This window comes from Podarcis cretensis (assembly GCF_951804945.1).
Source record: "Podarcis cretensis genome assembly, chromosome: 18".
Taxonomy (NCBI): Eukaryota; Metazoa; Chordata; class Lepidosauria; order Squamata; family Lacertidae; genus Podarcis; species Podarcis cretensis.
Genome location: NC_137188.1, coordinates 11,474,220 through 11,496,239, shown reverse-complemented (window position 1 = coordinate 11,496,239; position 22,020 = coordinate 11,474,220). Strand labels below are relative to the sequence as shown.

General features: G+C 49.2%; 1 protein-coding gene across 1 annotated transcript; it reads right to left on the bottom strand.

Annotated features, from left to right (window-relative positions):
- Nucleotides 1-7,992: 7,992 nt before the first annotated feature.
- Nucleotides 7,993-21,457, bottom strand: LOC307207155 (serine protease 57-like). The gene is made up of 5 exons (XM_079960916.1): nt 21,004-21,457; nt 16,065-16,239; nt 13,892-14,036; nt 9,721-9,981; nt 7,993-8,725 (listed from the first exon to the last, which is right to left on the bottom strand). Exons 1-5 carry the CDS (start codon nt 21,071-21,073, stop codon nt 8,573-8,575), a joined length of 804 nt encoding a protein of 267 aa, XP_079817042.1. The 5' UTR covers nt 21,074-21,457; the 3' UTR covers nt 7,993-8,572.
- Between the last annotated feature and the right edge of the window lie 563 nt (nt 21,458-22,020).

The following is a 22,020-nucleotide window of genomic DNA, read 5'->3' as shown; positions in this document are numbered from 1 at the left end:
TGGCGCTGTGGGTTAAAGCCTCAGCGCCTAGGGCTTGCCGATCGAAAGGTCGGCGGTTCGAATCCCTGCGGCGGGGTGCGCTCCCGCTGCTCGGTCCCAGCGCCTGCCAACCTAGCAGCTCGAAAGCACCTCCGGGTGCAAGTAGATAAATAGGGACCGCTTACCAGCGGGAAGGTAAACGGCGTTTCCGTGTGCGGCTCTGGCTCGCCAGAGCAGCGATGTCACGCTGGCCACGTGACCCAGAAGTGTCTCCGGACAGCGCTGGCCCCTGGCCTCTTAAGTGAGATGGGCGCACAACCCCAGAGTCTGTCAAGACTGGCCCGTACGGGCAGGGGTACCTTTACCTTTTACCTTTACCTTTCCTGCAACCTGAAGCCATGGGTTCGAGTCCTACCCTCCAGGCCATGTTTCCGCAGAGACCTGCTTGCCTGCCCTGTGCCACATTTAGCAGCTATCTTCCTATGCCCTGCTTCCCGTTCTGCCACCGACAGAGAGATATGGCTGGCACTGGTTGGCGTGAGAACAGGGACTTTTCAGCGATGGCCCCGTCCCAATTGGGAAACTCCCCAAAGGAGGATTTGATTGGTCCCTGCTCTGTGCCAGCATTAAAGTGAAGACATTTCTGCCCTGCAAACCTGTTTGTGCATTTCAAACCTTGCTCATTTGTGAACTTGCATTCCTTCCTCCCCCTCTCAAGGAGCTCCAGATGTCTTGCATAGTTCCCTCCCTCCGCATTTAATCCCACAACCCTACAAGGCGGGTCAGACTGACAGGCAGGGATTGGGCCCCCAAAGCTGCACCCAGTGAGCTTCACGGCCGCTGAGTGGGGATTCGAACTCTGGTCTCTCATAGGTCCACTGCCATACATCACACAAGCTCTTTTGAGGCTGCCCTTGAGGCTGGCCCAGAAACTCAAGTGGGTGCAGAATGCCACAGCAATACTCCTTATGGGGTCTTCGCTGCGAGATCACATTCACCCGGTGCTATACCAGCTGCACTGGCTCCCGGTGGAGTACAGGATCAGGTTTAAGGTGCTGGTTTTAACCTTTAAAGCCCTATACGGCCTAGGACCCTCGTACCTACGGGACCGCCTCTCCTGGTATGTCCCACAGAGGAACTTACGGTCTGCAAATAAAAACATCTTGAAGATCCCAGGCCACAGAGAGGTTAGGCTGGCCTCAACCAGAGCCAGGGCTTTTTCGGCTGTCGCCCCGATCTGGTGGAAGGCTCTGTCCCAAGAGACTAGGGCCCTGCGGGACTTGACATCTTTTTGCAGGGCCTGCAAGACAGAGCTGTTCCACCAGGCCTTTGGTCAGGGCACAGCCTGACTCCCTCTCCCCTTTCATAAGAACTTGCATGAAAGTGGCCTCCCAATTTTTCTCACAGGCCCATATAAGTTCAGCACAAACAGTTGGGCCTGGTGAGCATTTAAGGTCCCAAATCCCTAATCTGCGGGTTGCCATCTGATTGAATTTTATTCTGACCCTGATCTGATCTGATGATGTATTTTAATTGATTGTCTGATTTTATGTTAATGTGTTATACATTTGATGTTAGCCGCTCTGAGCCCGGCTTTGGCTGGGGAGGGCGGGATATAAATAAAATTTATTATAATATTATTATTATTGCCTTTTTAGCGGTTGTGCAAATTTCAGGCTGAGCGGCTTTAGAGCAGTTGACCCAACTTGCAGACTTCGCGCGGGTTGTATGGTTGTAGAAGTTGTTGTTGTTGTTTTGGAAACACGTTGTGCAGTTGCTTTTTGTTCCATTGCATAACTGGATCAGGGGCCCAGCACCCTGGCCAAATACCCCTGAGAACCTTGGAGTGCAGACAGACTGCAACTGTACCTGGAGGTTCCGTAAGAGCAAGGGGAAAAACCCCGCAGGCAGGATCCGAGCGCAAGAATCCGCAAAACCAAGGCCAACGGGTGCATTCTTCCTAACCCTCTGCATTAGGTCATTTCCACATCCCGGTTTCCCAAGAAAGCTTCGGTGCCAGATGTTTCGAAAGCAGCCAAGCCTTTTGGAGACAGAGGGAGGGGATTTGCAAATGCAATAAAAGATAGCTTGCCTTTGCCGCGTGAGTGTGTGTCTCATCAAATCCTCGAGTTCAGACCAAACTCTGGGAGGGCGGTTTTGTTATGTCTGCCTGCAGGCGGGAGTTTCCAGTGAAATGCAAAATTCCACACCCTCCCAAACACACACACAGCAGCAGCAGCAGAGAGAGAAAAACCGCAGCCGATTAAATTTCTGCTATGGCTAAGTTGGACCGAAATCCCCCCGACCCAGTTTCCCTCCCCTTTGAATACAAGGCCCATTCCCTCCCGATTTTTACGAATCTTTCAAAGGAGCAGACTGGGTGCTGACTCTGCGGGAAGAGTAAGAGTCCCTTAGCGTATGGTGTTGTTGTTTTTTGAAGCTGAGTAGTTGAGACATCACCTTGCCAACAAAGGTCCGTATAGTTAAAGCCATGCTTTTCCCAGTACAGTGGTAGCTCGGGTTAAGTACTTAATTCGTTCTGGAGGTCCGTTCTTAACCTGAAACTGTACTTAACCTGAAGCACCACTTTAGCTAATGGGGCCTCCCGCTGCCGCCACTGCACGATTTCTGTTCTCATCCTGAAGCAAAGTTCTTCACCTGAAGCACTATTTCTGGGTTAGCGGAGTCTGTAACCTGAAACGTATGTAACCTGAGGTACCATTGTAGTGATGTATGGAAGCGAGAGCTGGACCATCAAGAAGGCTGGTTGCCGAAGAATGGATGCTTTTGAATTCTGGTGCTGGAGGAGACTCTGGAGAGTCCCATGGACTGCAAGAAGATCCAACCTCTCCATTCTGAAGGAAATCAGCCTTGAGTGCTCCCTGGAAGGACAGATCCTGAAGCTGAGGCTCCAAGACTTTGGCCACCTCAGGAGAAGAGAAGACTCCCTGGAAAAGACCCTGATGCTGGGAAAGATGGAGGGCACAAGGAGAAGGGGATGACGGAGGACGAGATGGTGGGACAGTGTTCTCGAAGTGACCAGCATGAGTTTGACCAAACTGGGGGAGGCAGTGGAAGACAGGCGTGCTCTGGTCCAGGGGGTCACGAAGAGGCGGACACGACTAAACGACTAAACAACAACAACAACAACAACAGGGAGTCAGTAGTGGGAATGGCGAGGCAAAAGACCCTGGGCCCAAGCACACATGCATATTGTATAAAGGTGCAAAGCCCTTCTCTCGCACCCTGTGAAACATAAATGTTTTTTAAAAACTGGGCAACGGCGCCGTTGCCCGTGAATTCTGAGCTTCCCCCAATCTCCTTCCTGCTTTGTTTTGACTGATCAGGGGAGGCTTGGGAGTCTCGGGGTTTCCCAGTTTTTAAAAAACTCTGCGCATTTATGTTTCACAGGGTGCGGAAGAAGGGCTTTGCACCTTGCCTGGCAGAGAAACCGTGTGCCTTGCGCCCCTCCTGGGCAACGCCCGCCCGCCCGCGACTCCTGAGTCTCCCCGATCAGTCAAAACAAAGGGGGCAGGAGATCTGTACCTCCAGACCTCCCCTGTTCCACCGTGGCGGCGGCAGCGAACAGCTCCTGAAACCAGCCAGAGCCAACTGCGCTACCAGACTGGCTGAGGCTGCCGCTGCCACATTTCCTGGGGACAGATTTGCAAATCTGGGGACATTCCGGTGACTGAATTTGTCCGGGGACGGTTTTGCAAATCCGGGGAAATCGGGGACGCCTGGCAACCGTACCTTAGCGGATCAGTTTGTGCAGGTACCCAAAGAAACGTGCTGCAGAATTTGAGACGGGATCCGGCAGTGGAGGGAGGAACTGGAGAACTCCCTCCCACACAGAGGGATAATAATAATAATAATAATAATAATAATAATAATAATAATAATAATAATAATAATAATTTATTTATACCCCGCCCATCTGGCTGGGCTTCCCCAGCCACTCTGGGCAGCTTCCAAAAAAATATTAAAATACTGTAATACATCAAACATTAAAAGCTTCCCTAAACAGGGCTGCCTTCAGATGTCTTCTCAAAGTCTGGTAGTTGTTGTTCTCTTTGACACCTGGTGGGAGGGCGTTCCACGGGAGGGCGCCACCACCGAGAAGGCCCTCTGCCTGGTTCCCTGTAACTTGGCTTCTCGCAGGGAGGGAACCGCCAGAAGGCCCTCGGCACTGGACCTCAGAACGATGGGGGTGGAGACGCTCCTTCAGATATACTAGACCGAGGCCGTTTAGGACGCCTGCCAATTTGTTGGTCTGCTGCCAACACCTTCAGGGCTCTTATCTATGATCTAGATCTACTGATGGCTCTCAAAGCCCATTGTCTTTCCAGGCATATTGGAAGCCAAGCGATAAATCTGTGCCAAATGGAGCCTCCAGGCTTCAGGGGCAGTCTACCTTGAAAACGCAGGCAGGTACACTGAGAGGCAGCAGAAGGAAGCAGGTCATTTTGAAAGCTTCCCACGAGGCCATCTGGCAGACAGGCCAGCCAGCCGGGCTAGACTTTTGTGATCCAGGCAGGCTTTCTGTTCATCCTTAGGAGATTTGACGTCCCTTAAAATCCCCTAAAGTCCTAGCATCAAGAGATTGAAAACCCAGACCGAGAGAGAGAGAGAGAGTGGACAGGCAGAATTTTGCAGGCTATAAAAGGAGAAAAGCAGAGCGCCGCATTCCAAGAGGGTTTGCGTAGGTTTTTCCTTTTCCAAAAAAATGACGCAGTTTCGCCGTGGCCGGGCGCGTCGAGTGACGGCTTTCTCTCGGCTCGGGGATAAACAAAGACGCTCATTGGATTAAGTCTGGGGCTCCCAAGCGATGGATCTGTAAATTTAATTCCCTCCTCTCCGTTTCTAATTCTCCCCCTCTGCTCTCCCCTTTCACCCCATCCGTAATAATAATAATAATATATTATTTATACCCCGCCCATCTGGCTGGGTTTCCCCAGCCACTCTGGGCGGCTTCCAACAGAATATTAAAATACAATAATTAATCAAATATTAAAAACTTCTATGCCTTCGGATGTCTTCTGAAAGTCAGGTAGTTGTTTATTTCCTTGACATCTGATGGGAGGGCGCCACCACCGAGAAGGCCCTCTGCCTGGTTCCCTGCAACCTCACTTCTCGCAGGGAGGGAACCGCCAGAAGGCCCTCGGAGCTGGACCATCAGTTTGTGACTTGGGGAAGGGGGGACGTCCACACAGAAATTTGTATGCATTTCCACTTGTGGTTCCGCCCATTTCCCCTCCAACATTATTCACGCTAGCAGGAGACTTTGTGCGAATGTTTCCTTCAAAACCACCTTCACGGATTGGATAGCGAATTTCGACAGGGGTAAATGTCAGGTTCCTCACTTAGAGAGGAAGAACCAGATGCACAAATATAAGATGGGGAGTGGGATACCTGGCTTACTAAGCAGGACATGTGAAAAGGATCTAGGGGTCTTAAAAGGTAAAGGTAAAGGGACCCCTGACCACTAGGTCCTGTCGTGACCGACTCTGGGGTTGCGGCGCTCATCTCGCTTTACTGGCCGAGGGAGCCGGCATACAGCTTCCGGGTCATGTGGCCAGCAGGACTAAGCCGCTTCTGGTGAACCAGAGCAGCGCACGGAAACGCCGTTTACCTTCCTGCAAGAGTGGTACCTATTTATCTACTTGCACTTTGACGTGCTTTCAAACTGCTAGGTTGGCAGGAGCAGGGACCGAGCAACGGGAGCTCACCCCGTCGTTGCGGGGATTCGAACTGCCAACCTTCTGATCGGCAAGTCCTAGGCTCTGTTGTTTAAACCCACAGCGCCACCCACGTCCCTAGGGGTCTTGGTAGACCACAAACTTGACTTGAGCCCACAGTGTGATGCAGCAGCAAAAAAAGAAGTCTAGTGTCTAGATCAAGGGAAGTCATAGTCTCAATTTATTCTGCCTGGGTCAGACCATGCCTGGAATAATGTGTCCAGTTCTGGGCCCCACAATTTAAGAAGGATGTTGACAAGCTGGAATCTGTGCAGAGGAGGGCGACCAAGATGGTCAAGGGCCTGGAAACCAAGCCTGATGAGGAACGCTTGAAGGAGCTGGGTATGTTTAGCCTGGAAAAGAGGAGACTGAGAGGAGATACGAGAGCCACCTTCAAATATCTCAAGGGCTGTCCCTTGGGAGATGCAGCAAGCTTGTTTTCTCTTGCTCTGGAGGGCAAGACTCGAACCCGTGGCTTCAAGTACTGAGAAAGGAGAGTCCGACTCAAAACATCGGGAAGAACTTTCTGGTGGCATTCGGCAGTGGAACGGACTCAAGGCAGTTTGCAGCTACGGTTTTATTTCCTTTCCTTTGTTTTTCTTTCACTGTTGAAGGTGTTGGACACGACTCCCTCCCTCGCACATTTTCCCTTTATGTCAACCCTGCGAGGTAGTTGAGGTTGGCTCAAGGTGAGCGATGTCGATGTTTAGGTGATACCTAGTATGGGTCTGGGACGCGGGTGGCGCTGTGGGTTAAACCACAGAGCCTAGGACTTGCCGATCAGAAGGTCGGCGGTTCGAATCCCCGTGACGGGCTGAGCTCCCGTTGCTCGGTCCCTGCTCCTGCCCACCTAGCAGTTCGAAAGTGCAAGTAGATAAATAGGTACCACTGCGGCAGGAAGGTAAACGGCATTTCTGTGCGCTGCTCTGGTTCACCAAAAGCGGCTTAGTCCTGCTGGGCACATGAACCGGAAGCTGTACGCCAGCTCCCTCGGCCAGTAAAGCGAGATGAGCGCCGCAACCCCAGAGTCAGCCATGACTGGACCTAATGGTCAGGGGTCCCTTTACCTTTGGTATGTGTGCAGGAGATCAGACATGGGGACAGCTTTTCCTCGGGGTAAGGGGTTCTTCCAACCCAACCAATCCTGCAACTCCTTGAGGGACCATGGCATGCCTGGGAGGTCGCCCCAGCCCTCCTGGCCTCGTCTCTAACCACTGATCCATCCTGTCCCCTTTCCAGATGACTCTTTCCTCAGAAAGGGGCGAGGAAGGCTGGCCCATCAGGACACAATTAGGAGACGTGTTGTTTTTGGTGCCCTGTCGACTTGTCTCCCTCGCCCTCACCCGTCTCTTTGCTCTCGTTCCCGGTTGTCCTTGGCTGGGCTGGAAAACGACGCCACAAAGTCAAAACAGATGGGAGATGCTTTCGGCTGATGGGAGGAAAGCGTTTTCCGCCAGAGCTGGGCAGGGCCAGATTTAGGTTTGCCGAGGGCCTCAGCTCCTGAAGGTAATAGGGCCCTTCATATGTCCAGCTGTCCTTTGTCAACAACAAATGGTCACTGTTTTTTTGTGTTGAATATATGCTATATGGTCATTGATGGACCTCATAGGTATCTCAAGCCATTTGCACATGTGGCCATGCAACCAGTCCATGCAGAATGTAGGCACCCTATATATTAAGGTAATGGGACCCCTGACCATTAGGTCCAGTCGTGACCAACTCTGGGGTTGCGGCGCTCATCTCACTTTACTGGCCGAGGGAGCCGGCGTACAGCTTCTGGGTTATGTGGCCAGCAGCCCCTATTTTCATCAGAGAAATGTTGGAGGGGATGGAGTTATCCGACCCCTGAGCCGTCTGAAGGCAATCCAGTATAGGAAAAGGTGTTTTTTTAAAATGTTTAATGTTTTATTATGTTTTTTTAAATGTTGGAAGCCGCCCAGAGTGGCTGGGGCAGCCCAGTAAGATGTGTGGGGTATAAATAGTAAAATTATCATTATGGAACGGGACGTCCCTATTTTCATCAGGGAAATGTTGGAGGGTATGAAAGATCAAACCTCTCCATTCTGAAGGAAATCAGCCCTGAGTGCTCACTGGAAGGACAGATCGTTCAAGCTCTGGTTTTCCCAGTAGTGATGTATGGAAGTGAGAGCTGGACCATAAAGAAGGTTGATCGCCGAAGAATGGATGCTTCTGAATTCTGGTGCTGGAGGAGACTCTTGAGAGTCCCATGGACTGCAAGAAGATCAAACCTCTCCATTCGGAAGGAAATCAGCCATGAGTGCTCACTGGAAGGACAGATCCTGAAGCTGAGGCTCCAAGACTTTGGCCACCTCCTGAGAAAAGAAGACTCCCTGGAAAAGACCCTGATGTTGGGAAAGATGGAGGCACAAGGAGAAGGGGACGAGAGAGGACGAGATGGTGGGACAGTGTTCTCGAAGTGACCAGCATGAGTTTGACCAAACTGCGGGAGGCAGTGGAAGACAGGAGTGCCTGGCGTGCTCTGGTCCAGGGGGTCACGAAGAGACGGACAGGACTGAACGACTAAACAACAACATGAAATATCTCCAAGGAAGGAGAGCACACCGACTTGTGAGGGTGTCAAAACGGCTCTGTTGAGCAGAAAATTATTCCACAAAGCCACACACAGATAACCATTCTCTCTCACACACACACACTCACTGTGGAGTCTAATGGGGACGACAGTTACTTCTTTTATAAAATGGAGGGTTTATTTTTAATTTTTTAAAAAAGCTATTGTTATTCCAACTCCATCGCTTCCTTCCTGAGAGGAGGACAAAAAATTCTCCCCAACAAGGACTTTGCCAAAGACACACACACAAACAACCTGCTCCAATTCAAAACGTCTGTAGTACGTAACGGATCCAGGCAACGTATTTGGAGATGCGAGTGTAGACGTCCGGGAACCGGCGGTCTCCACAACGGCGTCCGTTGAAAGAGACGATCCCGTGGACTCTGGAACCGCAAAGCAGGGGTCCGCCTGAGTCGCCCTGGCATGCAAGGGAGACAAAGGTCAGTGGCACTGATACCCATTCTGAAGGTAAAGGTAAAGGACGGGGTTGCGGCACTCATCTCTGTGTGGCTTCCAACATATATAAAATAATATATAAAGGCAAGGTAAAGGACCCCTGGACGGTTAGGTCCAGTCAAAGGCGACTACGGGGTTGCAGCGCTCATCTCTGTGTGGCTTCCAACATATATAAAATAATATATAAAGGCAAGGTAAAGGACCCCTGGACGGTTAAGTCCAGTCAAAGGCGACTACAGGGTTGCAGCGCTCATCTCTGTGTGGCTTCCAACATATATAAAATAATATATAAAGGCAAGGTAAAGGACCCCTGGACGGTTAAGTCCAGTCAAAGGCGACTACGGGGTTGCAGCGCTCATCTCTGTGTGGCTTCCAACATATATAAAATAATATATAAAGGCAAGGTAAAGGACCCCTGGACGGTTAAGTCCAGTCAAAGGCGACTACAGGGTTGCAGCGCTCATCTCGCTTTCAGGCCGAGGGAGCTGGCATTTGTCTGCAGACAGCTTTCCGGGTCATGTGGCCAGCAGGACTGAACCGCTTCTGGTGCAACGGGACACCGTGGCGGAAACCAGAGCGCACGAAATGTCGTTTACCTTCCCGCCGGAGCGGTACCTCATTATCTACTTGCACTTTGTGGTGCTTTCGAACTACTAGGTTGGCAGGAGCAGGGACCGAGCAACGGGAGCTCAGCCTGTCATTGCGGGGATTCGAACTGCCAACCTTCTGATTGGCAAGCCCAAGAGGTTCTGTGGTTTAGACCACAGCGCCACCCGCTCCCCTAAGGTAAAGACAAAGGACCCCTGGACGGTTAAGTCCAGTCAAAGGCGGCTATGGGGTTGCGGCACTCATCTCGCTTTCAGGCCGAGGGAGCCGGCGTTTCAAGAAGGCGCCAGGGTCTCCGGTTCAGAAAATTCTGATTTGGGCACCACCACCACCCCAAAAAATAGCACTCACCGAGCAGAACCCCCGGAGACTGGGGTCAGTGTTGGCAGCGCAGATCATGCAGCGGTGGATTTGGCCAGCCCACGATACGTTGCATGCTTTCCGGTCGACAATAGTTGTGTTGGCCTCCATCAGTATGGTGGGGATCGTCCCATAATTGGAGGTGTCCCCCCAGCCCGTCACGTGACACATGACTCCCGGGCGGGGGTCGGTGTTGGCTCGCGGGATCCTGACACGTTGAACGGCGTGATTGAAGATGGCCGAGCCGTTCAGCTGCAAGGTGAATCAGGGGACATGTTTAGTGCTGGGGTTAAGCTTTGTCTCCCTCTAGCGGCAGAACGGGGTATTTAAGCAAGGACAACTGTGACTCAAAATTGTTTTGAGGTCCTCTATTCGCGGGTGGCGCTGTGGTCTAAACCACTGAGCCTTGGGTTTGCCGATTGGAAGGTTGGCAGTTCGAATCCCCGCAACGACGGGGTGAGCTCCTGTTGCTCGGTCCCTGCTCCTGCCCGCCTAGCAGTTTGAAAGCACGTCAAAGTGCAAGTAGATAAATAGGTACCGCTCCGGCGGGAAGGTAAACGGCGTTTCCGCGCGCTGCTCTGGTTTCGCCAGAAATGGCTTAGTCCTGCTGGCCACATGACCCGGAGGCTGGACACCGGCTCCCTCGGCCAGTAAAGCGAGATGAGCGCCACAACCCCAGAGTCGTCCGCGATTGGACCTAATGGTCAGGGGTACCTTTACCTTTTTATTCTGGGTTAAAGAAAGTACGCACAGAAAGGCTGATGGAAGGGAGGATTCTTCAACATCAACTTCGTTGGCCTGGTCATGTTATTCGGAAAACCAATTATCATTTTCCAAAGAAACTATATTCCGAACTTAAAAATGGAAAGCGTAATGTTGGTGGTCAACAAGAGAGTTTTAAAGACTCTCTCAGGGCAAATCTAAAAAAAAAATGTAGTATAAACACCGACAACTGGGAACACTGGCCTGCAAGTGCTCCAGCTGGAGAACAGCCTTTCCCAAAGGTGTCGTGGGCTTTGAAGACACTCAGGACAAGAGGGAGAAACGCACTAAGAGGAAGGCACGCTTGGCAAACCCTCACCGGGATCAACTCCTGCCCGGAAACCTATGTCCCCACCGTGGAAGGACGTGTGGCTCCAGAATTGGCCTCCAAAGTCACTTATGGACTCACTGTTAAAACCCTGTTTTGGAAGACAATCTTACTCAGCTACGAGGGATCACCGAAGAAGAAGAAACCATTTTTCTTAAAGCAGGACCGTCTCTGCTGTGTCTTCCATTCTCCAAAGGGACGCAGACTCTATGGGCTCTTGCTGCCGTTTGGCATAGAGACGGACAGGCACTCGGCTTTTGTAACAACATGTACGTTATTTAAAACTGGGCGTGGGGGAGCCTTAGGTAAAGGTAAAGGGACCCCTGACCATTAGGTCCAGTCATGACCAACTCTGGGGTTGTGGTGCTCATCTCGCTTTATTGGCTGAGGAAGGTGGCATACAGCTTCTGGGTCGTGTGGCCAGCAGGACTAAGCTGCTTCTGGCGAACCAGAGCAGCACACGGAAACGCCGTTTACCTTCCCGCTGGAGCGGTACCTATTTATCTACTTGCACTTTTGAAGTGCTTTCGAACTGCTAGGTTGGCAGGAGCAGGGACCGAGCAACGGGAGCTCACCCTGTCATTGCGGGGATTCGAACTGCTGACCTTCTGATCGGCAACTCCAAGGCTGTGTGGTTTAACCCACAGCGCCACCCGCGTCCCTGGGTGAGCCTTAAACTTATACAAAGCAAAGCTGGCCCAAGATGTTTTGCTGCTTGAGGCAGCCTGCTATTTAAATCGGCCCTTTATTCATGAAGTCTAGAACCTCAACTTTATATTTAAGGCAGTGATTCCTATTGCATTTCTTGACAGTTCCAAACCTTGCTCCCCTTTTGGATAAAATCCAGAGTTCACATGTGGTCGCTTGTCAGAAGATCATACTGCCACCTACTGGTCAGTTTTTTGAGACAGGGCGCACCAGTGAACATGTCACAGCCTTGTGGTGCATGCTCTGGTTATCTCCCGCTTGGACTACTGCCATGCGCTCTACGTGGGACTACCTTTGAAGGTGACCCGGAAACTGCAATTAATCCAGAATGCGGCAGCTAGACTGGTGACTGGGAGTGGCCACCGGGACCACATAACACCGGTCCTGAGAGATCTGCATTGGCTCCCAGGACGTTTCTGAGCACAATTCAAAGTGTTGGTGCTGACCTTGAAAGCCCTAAACGGCCTCTGTCCTGTATACCTGAAGGAGCGTCTCCACCCCCATCGTCCAGCCCAGGCACTGAGGTCCAGCTCCGAGGGCCTTCTGGCGGTTCCCTCCCTGCGAGAAGTGAGGTTACAGGGAACCAGACAGAGGGCCTTCTCGATGTTGGCGCCCGCCCTATGGAACACCCTCCCTTCAGATGTGAAGGAAATAAGTAGCTATCCTATCTTTAAAAGACATCTGAAGGCAGCCCTGTTCAGGGAAGTTTTTAATATTTAACGCTGTATTGTTTTTAATACTTGATTGGGAGCCGCCCAGAGTGGCTGGGGAAACTCAGCCAGATGGACGAGGTATAAATAATAAATTATTATTATTATTATTATATTGTAGAGTGGTAAGAGAAGCCCACAGGGACATCTAGTCCAACCCCTTGGAATGGAGGAATCTCAGTTAAAGCTTCGCTTGATCCATCTTCCACGGGGCAGTTCTTCGGATAAAACCGATTCACTGATATGAGCCTGGTTTGCCTGTTTCCTAAACAACTGGTTGTTCAGTGTGCATGCGTGTGTGATTGCTGCTTTTAAAGGGGAGAAAGGGGGCAAAATTCAGCGGGAAGCCCAGTTTGCCTTAAAGCATCCTGGATTATCGTTTCTAGAAGGCTAAATCAACCTTTTCTTAAGTTTACAAATTTCAGCTGCAAAGGATATTCTACTGACCTCACTCCTGCTGAGCAAGGAAGGATAATAACTGAACAAAGTAGCCTTTCCTAATCATAATCATAATCATAATCATAATCATAATCATAATCATTCACTATTTATACCCATTCTGGGCAGCTCCCGACACAATACAGTGGTATCTCGTGTTAAGAACTTAATTTGTTCTGGAGGTCCGTTCTTAACCTGAAACTGTTCTTAACCTGAGGTACCACTTTAGCTAATGGGGCCTCCATTACATAAATTGTGTGGCGGCAGCGGGAGACCCCATTAGCTAAAGTGGTACCTCAGGTTAAGAACAGTTTCAGGTTAAGAACGGACCTCCGGAATGAATTAAGTAATTGTAATTTGGTTGAATGCTAAGAAGGATGCTAGATCATAAATAATTGCCTACCATTGAATCAGATTTGAATTTGACGATAAACGAGACTGAGGGAAACACAAAATTTTTGGAGATTAGATTAAATTAACTGAACAAGATTTAAGAATATAAATAAGATGCTAAATTGCTGGAAAAAATTTATACTGATGTAAGTGGGAGTGGGAGACGTGAGGGAGTCCAAAGAAGTTTTGAAAAATGTGTTATGATCCATGTTATATTGTTTATTATTTTTGCATTTGGTATTTTAAAAAAAATCTCAATAAATATTATAAAAAAAAAAAGAATTAAGTTCTTAACCCGAGGTACCACTGTAACTGGACAATATATTCCCCCCCAGGGTCTGAATCCATTCCTACAGCTAGCATGCTGAGCAAAGGATGATTTTGCAAACCTTGACCCAACCCAATTTTACCTGTGGCCCTGTCCCCCGCTGTCATCCGGCCCCACAAAAATTGCTCAGGAGGGATTGTGGCCCCCAGGGTTGAAAAGGTTCCCCACCACTCCCAGTACGGTACTTTATAGAGCAGGATGTACCGTATTTTTCGCTCTATAAGACGCACCAGACCACAAGACGCACCTAGTTTTTGGAGGAGGAAAACAAGAAAAAAAAATATTCTGAATCTCAGAAGCCAGAACAGCAAGAGGGATCGCTGTGCAGCGAAAGCAGCAATCCCTCTTGCTGTTCTGGCTTCTGGGATAGCTGCGCAGCCTGCAGTCGCTCCATGAGACGCACACACATTTCCCCTTACTTTTTAGGAGGGAAAAAGTGAGTCTTATAGAGCAAAAAATACGGTATTTAGCCAGAACTTCCCTCGCCCCACTCACTTTGAGCAAGCGAATGTCGTTCATCACGGTCCCAGAGTTGTAAAGAGGATGAGCGATGGATTCTTGCACCCCAAAAATCTGCTGCGAGGCCTCGGGGGCCGCGAGGGAGTGGGCGCCAAGCACGATGCGGACGGACGGCGATCGCCTGGAATTTCAGTTTGGAAAGCGCGGTTAAAAAGCAGCTAGATACTGACTGGTTTGATCAGACAAAAACCAAAAAGTATAACCCAGAAACATAGCTGTCAACTTACAGATTTGAAAACAAGGGACCGGCAGCCTCGGAAATAAGGGATCAGCAGCCAAAATAAGGGATTTTCCAAGCACAGGTAGGTTCAACTTCTGAGCCCCTCCGAGCCAAAGGCAGAAAGCCCAGCCAGCAGCCAAACGAAGCCTCAAGCGGTGGTTCCCACAGCGCAGCAACCCGGCAAAGGGGATGCAGCAAGGAAAACCACCGTCACCTCTCCGCTGGGAAGCGCTGAGCAAAGGCGAGTCCCCAGGCAACGCGGCCGATTTGATGGGCACAAGGCATGCAAGCTCCACCCCCAAGTCGTTCTTGGACTCCTTACTGGGTGAGCAACGCAGCCAAGCAACACAGTTGGAGCCTCCCTCCTCCCTGGCCGGCACGGAGGGAGGGAGAGGAGCTGCGTCCTCTGAAACCCGGGAAATTTAAGGGACATCATCAATAAGGGACAGCAGCAGGACACAGCGCTGGGATATGGGATTGTCCCGCCAAATAAGGGACGGTTGACAGCTATGCCCAGAAACAATGGAAACGTTTAAATGATTATTTATGTAGACAAAGATTAATTGTAAGGTATTGGTTCTGTTTAGAATAGATTTAGGAAACTTATTGGTTAGAATGTTTGTAGGAGATTGTATGGGGAAAATACGGAATAACAGATACAATTTTGCTTAAAATGGAAGTGCAGTGTAAGCGATGGAAGTCAGTCAATGGCATTTTATTATTGATATATTTGTAGAATAAATTTGGAAGAAATTCTTCCAACTTTTCTATTTGTTTTTTCTTATTTTTTCTTTTCTTCCTTTTTTCTTTTTTGTTCTTTTTTATGTGTGTGTGCTTATCTGAAATATATATGTATGTATGTATTTGCATTATTTCGCTTGTATTTTGTAATAATTATGTTAAATAAAATTTAATTAAAAAAACAACAACCAGCAGATATGGGAAGGGAAGGCAGGAAAATCCAGACAGAGGAAACAGCCCAGACAAGCAGCTGTCTGTCTTACTGGCCCAGTTGCTGCAGAATAGCCATTGCACATTCGTAAGAAATTGATCTTTTAATCTAACAGCACCTAAACTCTGGAACTGCCTGCCACTTGAACTTGAGCAGGTGCCTCCGCTGTCGTTCTTTCAGTCCCTGTGAAAAACGTTCCTGTTTAGACGAGTCCAACCAGACATGTAGGATGTGGTTGTATGCTTAAATCTGTCCTTAGTTTATTGCTGATTTTTTAATCTTAAGCAGTGAATGAGCCCCTCAACATCACCCAGCGAGGACTGTGGCCGAGTGGTGGATCTGAACCACACATGAAAAACTTAAAACAAATCCTTATTTCCTGATGAATAGCCTTTGGACTGGGAAGGGATGTGGGTGGTGCCGTGGGTTAAACCACGGAGCCTAGGACTTGCCAATCAGAAGGTCGGCGATTCGAATCCCCGCAATGACGGGGTGAGCTCCTGTTGCTCGGTCCCTGCTCCTGCCAACCTAGCAGTTTGAAAGCACGTCAAGTGCAAGTAGATAAATAGGTACCACTCCGGTGGGAAGGTAAACGGCGTTTCCGTGTGCTGGTCCGGTTCGCCAGAAGCGGCTTAGTCCTGCTGGCCGCATGACCCGGAAGCTGTACGCCGGCTCCCTTGGCCAGTAAAGCGAGATGAGCATCGCAACCCCAGAATCGGCCACGACTGGACCTAATGGTCAGGGGTCCCCTTTACTTTAGCCTTTGGACTATAATGTAACTTAAATAGAAAAATATCCCCCCCCCGGCATTTTATTTTAAAAATCCGATTTAAATCCAGAAAATCTGATTTAAATTTAAAAAACCTGAGATATATATATATATATATATATATATATATATATATATATTCCAATTTGTTTCGTTTTTTAAAAAACAGGATCATTGATTTTTTTTATCCACCCTGGTTCCAACTTACCTGGGCATCAGGCAGTGAGCCGCCGTCATGACCCACTTTCGCCGCACCAAAAACCCACCGCAGACGTGCGCCCCATTCACCTGGATGGAGGCCATGAAGGGCTGGGAATGGGGCACAACCTCCTTGCCCCCGATAACCCAGCCCCCCCAAGCGCTAGGCGCGAAGAACCAGAGACCTGTGCGAGAAAAAGCCGTTGGATGAATTGGGTCAGAAAACGTCCGGCAGGTTGCGGCTGAACTATTTAAAAGCAGTTCTCCAAAGTTGCGTCAGGAGACAACAAAAGGAACATTTAGTCAGGGCTTGGAAGTCGAACGGAATCCGTTCCGGAAGTCCGTTCGACTTCCAAAAGGTTCGGAAACCAAAGCGCGGCTTCCGATTGGCTGCAGGAAGCTCCGGAACCAGACGTTCGGGTTCCAAAGAACGTTCGCAAACCGGAACACTCACTTCTGGGTTTGTGGCCTTCGGGATCCGAAATGTCTGAGTCCCAAGGAATTTGGGATCAGAGGTACGACTGTATGCAGTTTCAGCGGAGTACGGAATAGTTTAGGCCCCAAAGGATGTTATTTTATTTGCAGAGTAATGGACAGGTATCTTTTCAAAATGACAGCAAGGCTGTTCTTCTATGGTTCTCCACGGCGTGTTGTTGTGGGCAGGGATTTTCAACTCCGACAGATATGAAAAGAGAAAAAGTTCCTTGTGTTGGAGGATGGAGAGCGGCTAATGGATTGAGGTCGAATCCCGACAAGACAGAAGTGCTGTTTCTGGGGGACAGGGGGCAGGCAGGTGTGGGGTACTCCCTGGTCCTGAATGGGGTCACTGTGCCCCCGAAGGACCAGGTGCGCAGCCTGGGGGTCATTTTGGACTCACAGCTGTCCATGGAGGCGCAGGTCAATTCTGTGTCCAGGGCAGCTCCATCTGGGATGCAGGATGAGACCCTCCCTGCCTGCGGACTGCCTCGCCAGAGGGGTGCATGCTCTGGTTATCTCCCGCTTGGACTACTGCAATGCGCTCTACGTGGGGCTACCTTTGAAGGGGACCCGAAAACTGCAACTAATCCAGAATGCGGCAGCCAGACTGGGGACTGGGAGTGGACACCACATAACACCAGTCCTGAAAGACCTACATTGGCTCCCAGGACGTTTCTGAGCACAATTCAAAGTGTTGGTGTTGACCTTTAAAGCCGTAAATGGCCCAGTATCCCTGAAGGAGCATCTCCACTCCCATCGTCCAGCCCGGACACTGAGGTCCAGCACCGAGGGCCTTCTGGCGGTTCCCTCCCTGTGAGAAGTGAGGTTACAGGGAACCAGGCAGAGGGCCTTCTCGGTGGTGGCGCCTGCCCTGTGGAACGCCCTCCCACCAGATGTTAAAGAGAACAACAACTACCAGACTTTTAGAAGACATCTGAAGACAGCCCTGTTTACGGAAGCTTCTAATGTTTGATGCTTTATTGCGTTTTTAATATCCTGTTGGAAGCCGCCCAGAGTGGCTGGGGAAGCCCAGGCAGATGGGCGGGGTGTAAGTAATAGATGATGATGATGGTGATGATGATGATGATTACTGCATTGCTGGGGGTTGCACAGGATCAGTGTTTCCTAACCTTGTGCCTCCAGCTGTTTTTGGACTACAATTCCCATCATCCCTTGCCACTGGTCTTGCTAGTCAGGGATGATGGGAGTTGTAGTCCAAAAACAGCTGGAGGCACAAGGTTGGGAAACACTGCACTAGATGACTCTCGTGGTCCCTTCAAAGTCTTATGCAGATTCGAGTCGGTGGAAGAGGATTGGAAGAAGTTCAAAGAATATCTCCAAAAACATTGTAAAATGTTTGAATGTTAAAATGATGTTGGATATAAAGATAATATGGCATCAGTGACATAGTAAAAAGAAATATGCAAAAATGTTTTAAGAAAAAAGGGCATGACCAGAGTAAAATTATGTCGAAGCTAAATAAATGATATAAGGGATTAAGTTATAAAGAACATGTGATAAATGGATTTAAAAGGAAAGGAAAACCGAAGACATAATAGGTTGAAATGTATAATATTAAATAAGATTGGAAAGAGGGTAAGGAATTGCTGAATTTGATTGTGTAAAGGGGAACACAGAAAAGGGAGATGTGAGGAAGTCAGGAAAGAGGGTTATAAAGATAGTAAGTAAAAAACTAGATTCTTATTTTTTTCTCTGTTTTTTTTTCTTTTTGTTGTTCTTTCTTATTACTTTTCCTTTTTTTCGCATATGCTTTTTATTGTGTTTTAATGTTTCTCTTGAATACTTGTTTTATTATGCAAAATCTTAATAAATATTTTATAAAACAAAAAACAAAGTCTTATGTAGATTCTATGAAGGCTCCTTATCAATGTATACACAGTGGTACCTCTGGTTAAGAACTTAATTCATTCCAGAGGTCCGTTCTTAACCTGAAACTGTTCTTAATTTGAGGCACCACTTTAGCTAATGGGGCCTCCTGCTGCTGCCGCGCGATTTCTGTTCTCATCCTGAAGCTAAGTTCTTAACCTGAGGTACTATTTCTGGGTTAGCGGAGTCTGTAACCTGAAGCGTCTGTAACCTGAAGCATCTGTAACCCAGGGTACCACTGTATCATCACCGCCAGCAGCCAATCAGCCAATGGGAGTCATAGCCCTGCAATATTTACAGCGCCACAGATTCCTGATCTAAAGATATTTTGTCGGCCGGCATTGTTCAATCAAATGCAAATGTAATCTAAAGCAACTGGGGGCTGCAACTCCCGGTAATTTATTTCCAGATGGAGGGGAAGGCCTCTTCTCTGCTTCCCATAGTCCTATTCAACATCTTCCCATAGTCCTATTCCCATAGTCTTATTCAACATCTTTATCAACGACTTGGATGATGGACTCAAGGGTATCCTGATCAAATTTGCAGATGACACCAAACTGGGAGGGGTGGCTAACACCCCAGAGGACAGGATCACACTTCAAAACGACCTTGACAGATTAGAGAACTGGGCCAAAACAAACAAGATGAACTTTAACAGGGAGAAATGTAAAGTATTGCACTTGGGCAAAAAAAAATGAGAGGCACAAATACAAGATGGGTGACACCTGGCTTGAGAGCAGTACATGTGAAAAGGATCTAGGAGTCTTGGTTGACCACAAACTTGACATGAGCCAACAGTGTGATGCGGCAGCTAAAAAAGCCAATGCAATTCTGGGCTGCATCAATAGGAGTGTAGCATCTAGATCAAGGGAAGTAATAGTGCCACTGTATTCTGCTCTGGTCAGACCTCACCTGGAGTACTGTGTCCAGTTCTGGGCACCACAGCTCAAGAAGGACACTGACAAACGGGAACGTGTCCAGAGGAGGGCAACCAAAATGGTCAAAGGCCTGGAAACGATGCCTTATGAGGAACGGCTAAGGGAGCTGGGCATGTTTAGCCTGGAGAAGAGGAGGTTAAGGGGTGATATGATAGCCATGTTCAAATATATAAAAGGATGTCACATAGAGGAGGGAGAAAGGTTGTTTTCTGCTGCTCCAGAGAAGCGGACACGGAGCAATGGATCCAAACTACAAGAAAGAAGATTCCACCTAAACATTAGGAAGAACTTCCTGACAGTAAGAGCTGTTTGACAGTGGAATTTGCTGCAAGGAGTGTGGTGGAGTCTCCTTCTTTGGAGGTCTTTAAGCAGAGGCTTGACAACCATATGTCAGGAGTGCTCTGATGGTGTTTCCTGCTTGGCAGGGGGTTGGACTCGATGGCCCTTGTGGTCTCTTCCAACTCTATGATTCTATGATTCTATTTTATTGAAGACCACTGTACAGAGCCAGAGTAATCTCTGTGAATTTGTTGGGCCTCCTTCCCCTACCCCTCACACGTAGCAGAGAAAGAAAAACCGAAGTGTTGCTTCAGATTAAACTGAAACAGCAGTATGATGAAAGGCGGCAGATAGATGAGAACTGATGTGGTTTTACATGAGGAAGAAAGGTGGGAGATGGGAGCCAGAGAACTGTAGAGTTGGAAGAGACCACTGGGACCACCTAAAAACTTGTTTGCATCTATTTACTGATAAAAGCATTCATGCCCCTGGCCTATTACAGTGTCTCCGAAATTTTTTACACATCACTTCGGAAGACAGGCGAACTAACGCCAGTGTACAGTGGTACCTCAGGTTACATACGCTTCAGGTTACCAACGCTTCAGGTTACAGACTCCGCTAACCCAGGAATAGTGTTTCAGGTTAAGAACTTTGCTTCAGGATGAGAAGAGAAATCGTGCTCTGGCGGTGCAGCAGCAGCAGGAGGCCCCATTAGCTAAAGTGGTGCTTCAGGTTAAGAACAGTTTCAGGTTAAGAACGGACCTCTGGAACGAATTAAGTACTTAACCTGAGGTACCACTGTATTGGAAGAAGCAAAGATCACCCGTGTCGTAGCGATGATTCTTCGACATCAACTTCGTTGGACTAGTCATGTTGTGCGGATGCCTGATTATGGTCTTCCAAAGCAACTACTCTATTCCCAACTTAAAAATGGAAAGCGTAATGCTGATGGTCAAGAAAAGAGGTTCAAAGACTCTCACAAGGGAAATCTTTAAAAATGTAGTATAAACACCGACAACTGGGAAACACTGGCCTGCAAGTTCCCCTGTTGGAGAACAGCCTTTACCAAAGGTGTCGTGGGCTTTGAAGACACCCGAACTCAGGACGCAAGGGAGAAACGTGCCAAGAGGAAGGCACGCTTGGCAAACCCTCACCGGGATCAACTCCCGCCCGGAAACCTATGTCCCCACTGTGGAAGGACGTGTGGATCCAGAATTGGCCTCCCCAGTCACTTACGGACTCACGGTTAAGACGGTTTTCATGGAAGACAATCTTACTCGGCTAAGAGGGATCGCCAAAGATGACGACAGTGTCCTCAGGGTGGCAGAGAGATTGTAACCCGAACGCACCCGAAACTTCCCATCTTACCTGCTTGGAGAAGGACGAGAAGGAACCTTGGCGTTCTCGTGAGGAGGAACGCCCGAGAGGCTTTTGCCATCTTCAAGGAACGGGATCTGTATTCGAGGGATCTCTGGGCGAAAGGATTCGACTGGGAGAATAGATCTTTGGAGATCTTTGTGTAGCCTTCCTTTAGGGAAGTAGCTCAGAGCTTAAACCGGCGCCTAACCCGACAGTGGAGGTCGGTGGTTTGCTTTTCCCCTCGTCAGCGCAAGGGAAGGATCCGGGAAGGCGTTACTCAAGCCAGCGTGGTTTCCACATCCTGGGGGGATTAGGAAACATTTTCCACAAGGCCCCCTGAAGAGGAAGAGCGAGTCCAGGCTCAGAAGTGGCGGGCGAAGAAGGATGGGAGCCATTGCTCTGGTATATCTAAATTTAAAAATTCCTTCAGTAGCACCTTAGCAATAACATACTTAGTTGGTCTCTAAGGTGCTACCAGGGACGCGGGTGGCGCTGTGGGTTAAACCACAGAGCCTAGGGCTTGCCGATCAGAAGGTCGGCGGTTCGAATGCCCGCTGGGTGAGCTCCCATTGCTCAGTCCCTGCTCCTGCCAACCTAGCAGTTCGAAAGCACGTCAAAGTGCAAGTAGATAAATAGGTACCGCTCCGGCGGGAAGGTAAACGGCGTTTCCGTGCGCTGCTCTGGTTTGCCAGAAGCGGCTTAGTCCTGCTGGCCACATGACCTGGAAGCTGTACGCCGGCTCCCTCGGCCAGTAAAGCGAGATGAGTGCCGCAACCCCAGAGTCGGCCACGACTGGACCTAATAGTCAGGGGTCCCTTTACCTTTAAGGTGCTACTGGATTATTTTGTTCCGACTACGGCAGACCAGCATGGCTACCTACCTGTATGTGGTATATGTGGTATACAGCGGTTCCGCTCCTTCCTCCTGGGCCGTGTCCAGAACGTGGTGTTGGGGGATGAGTGTTCAGACCCCTGGGCTCTCACTTGTGGGGTGCCTAAGGGCTCTATCCTCTCCCCCATGCTTTTC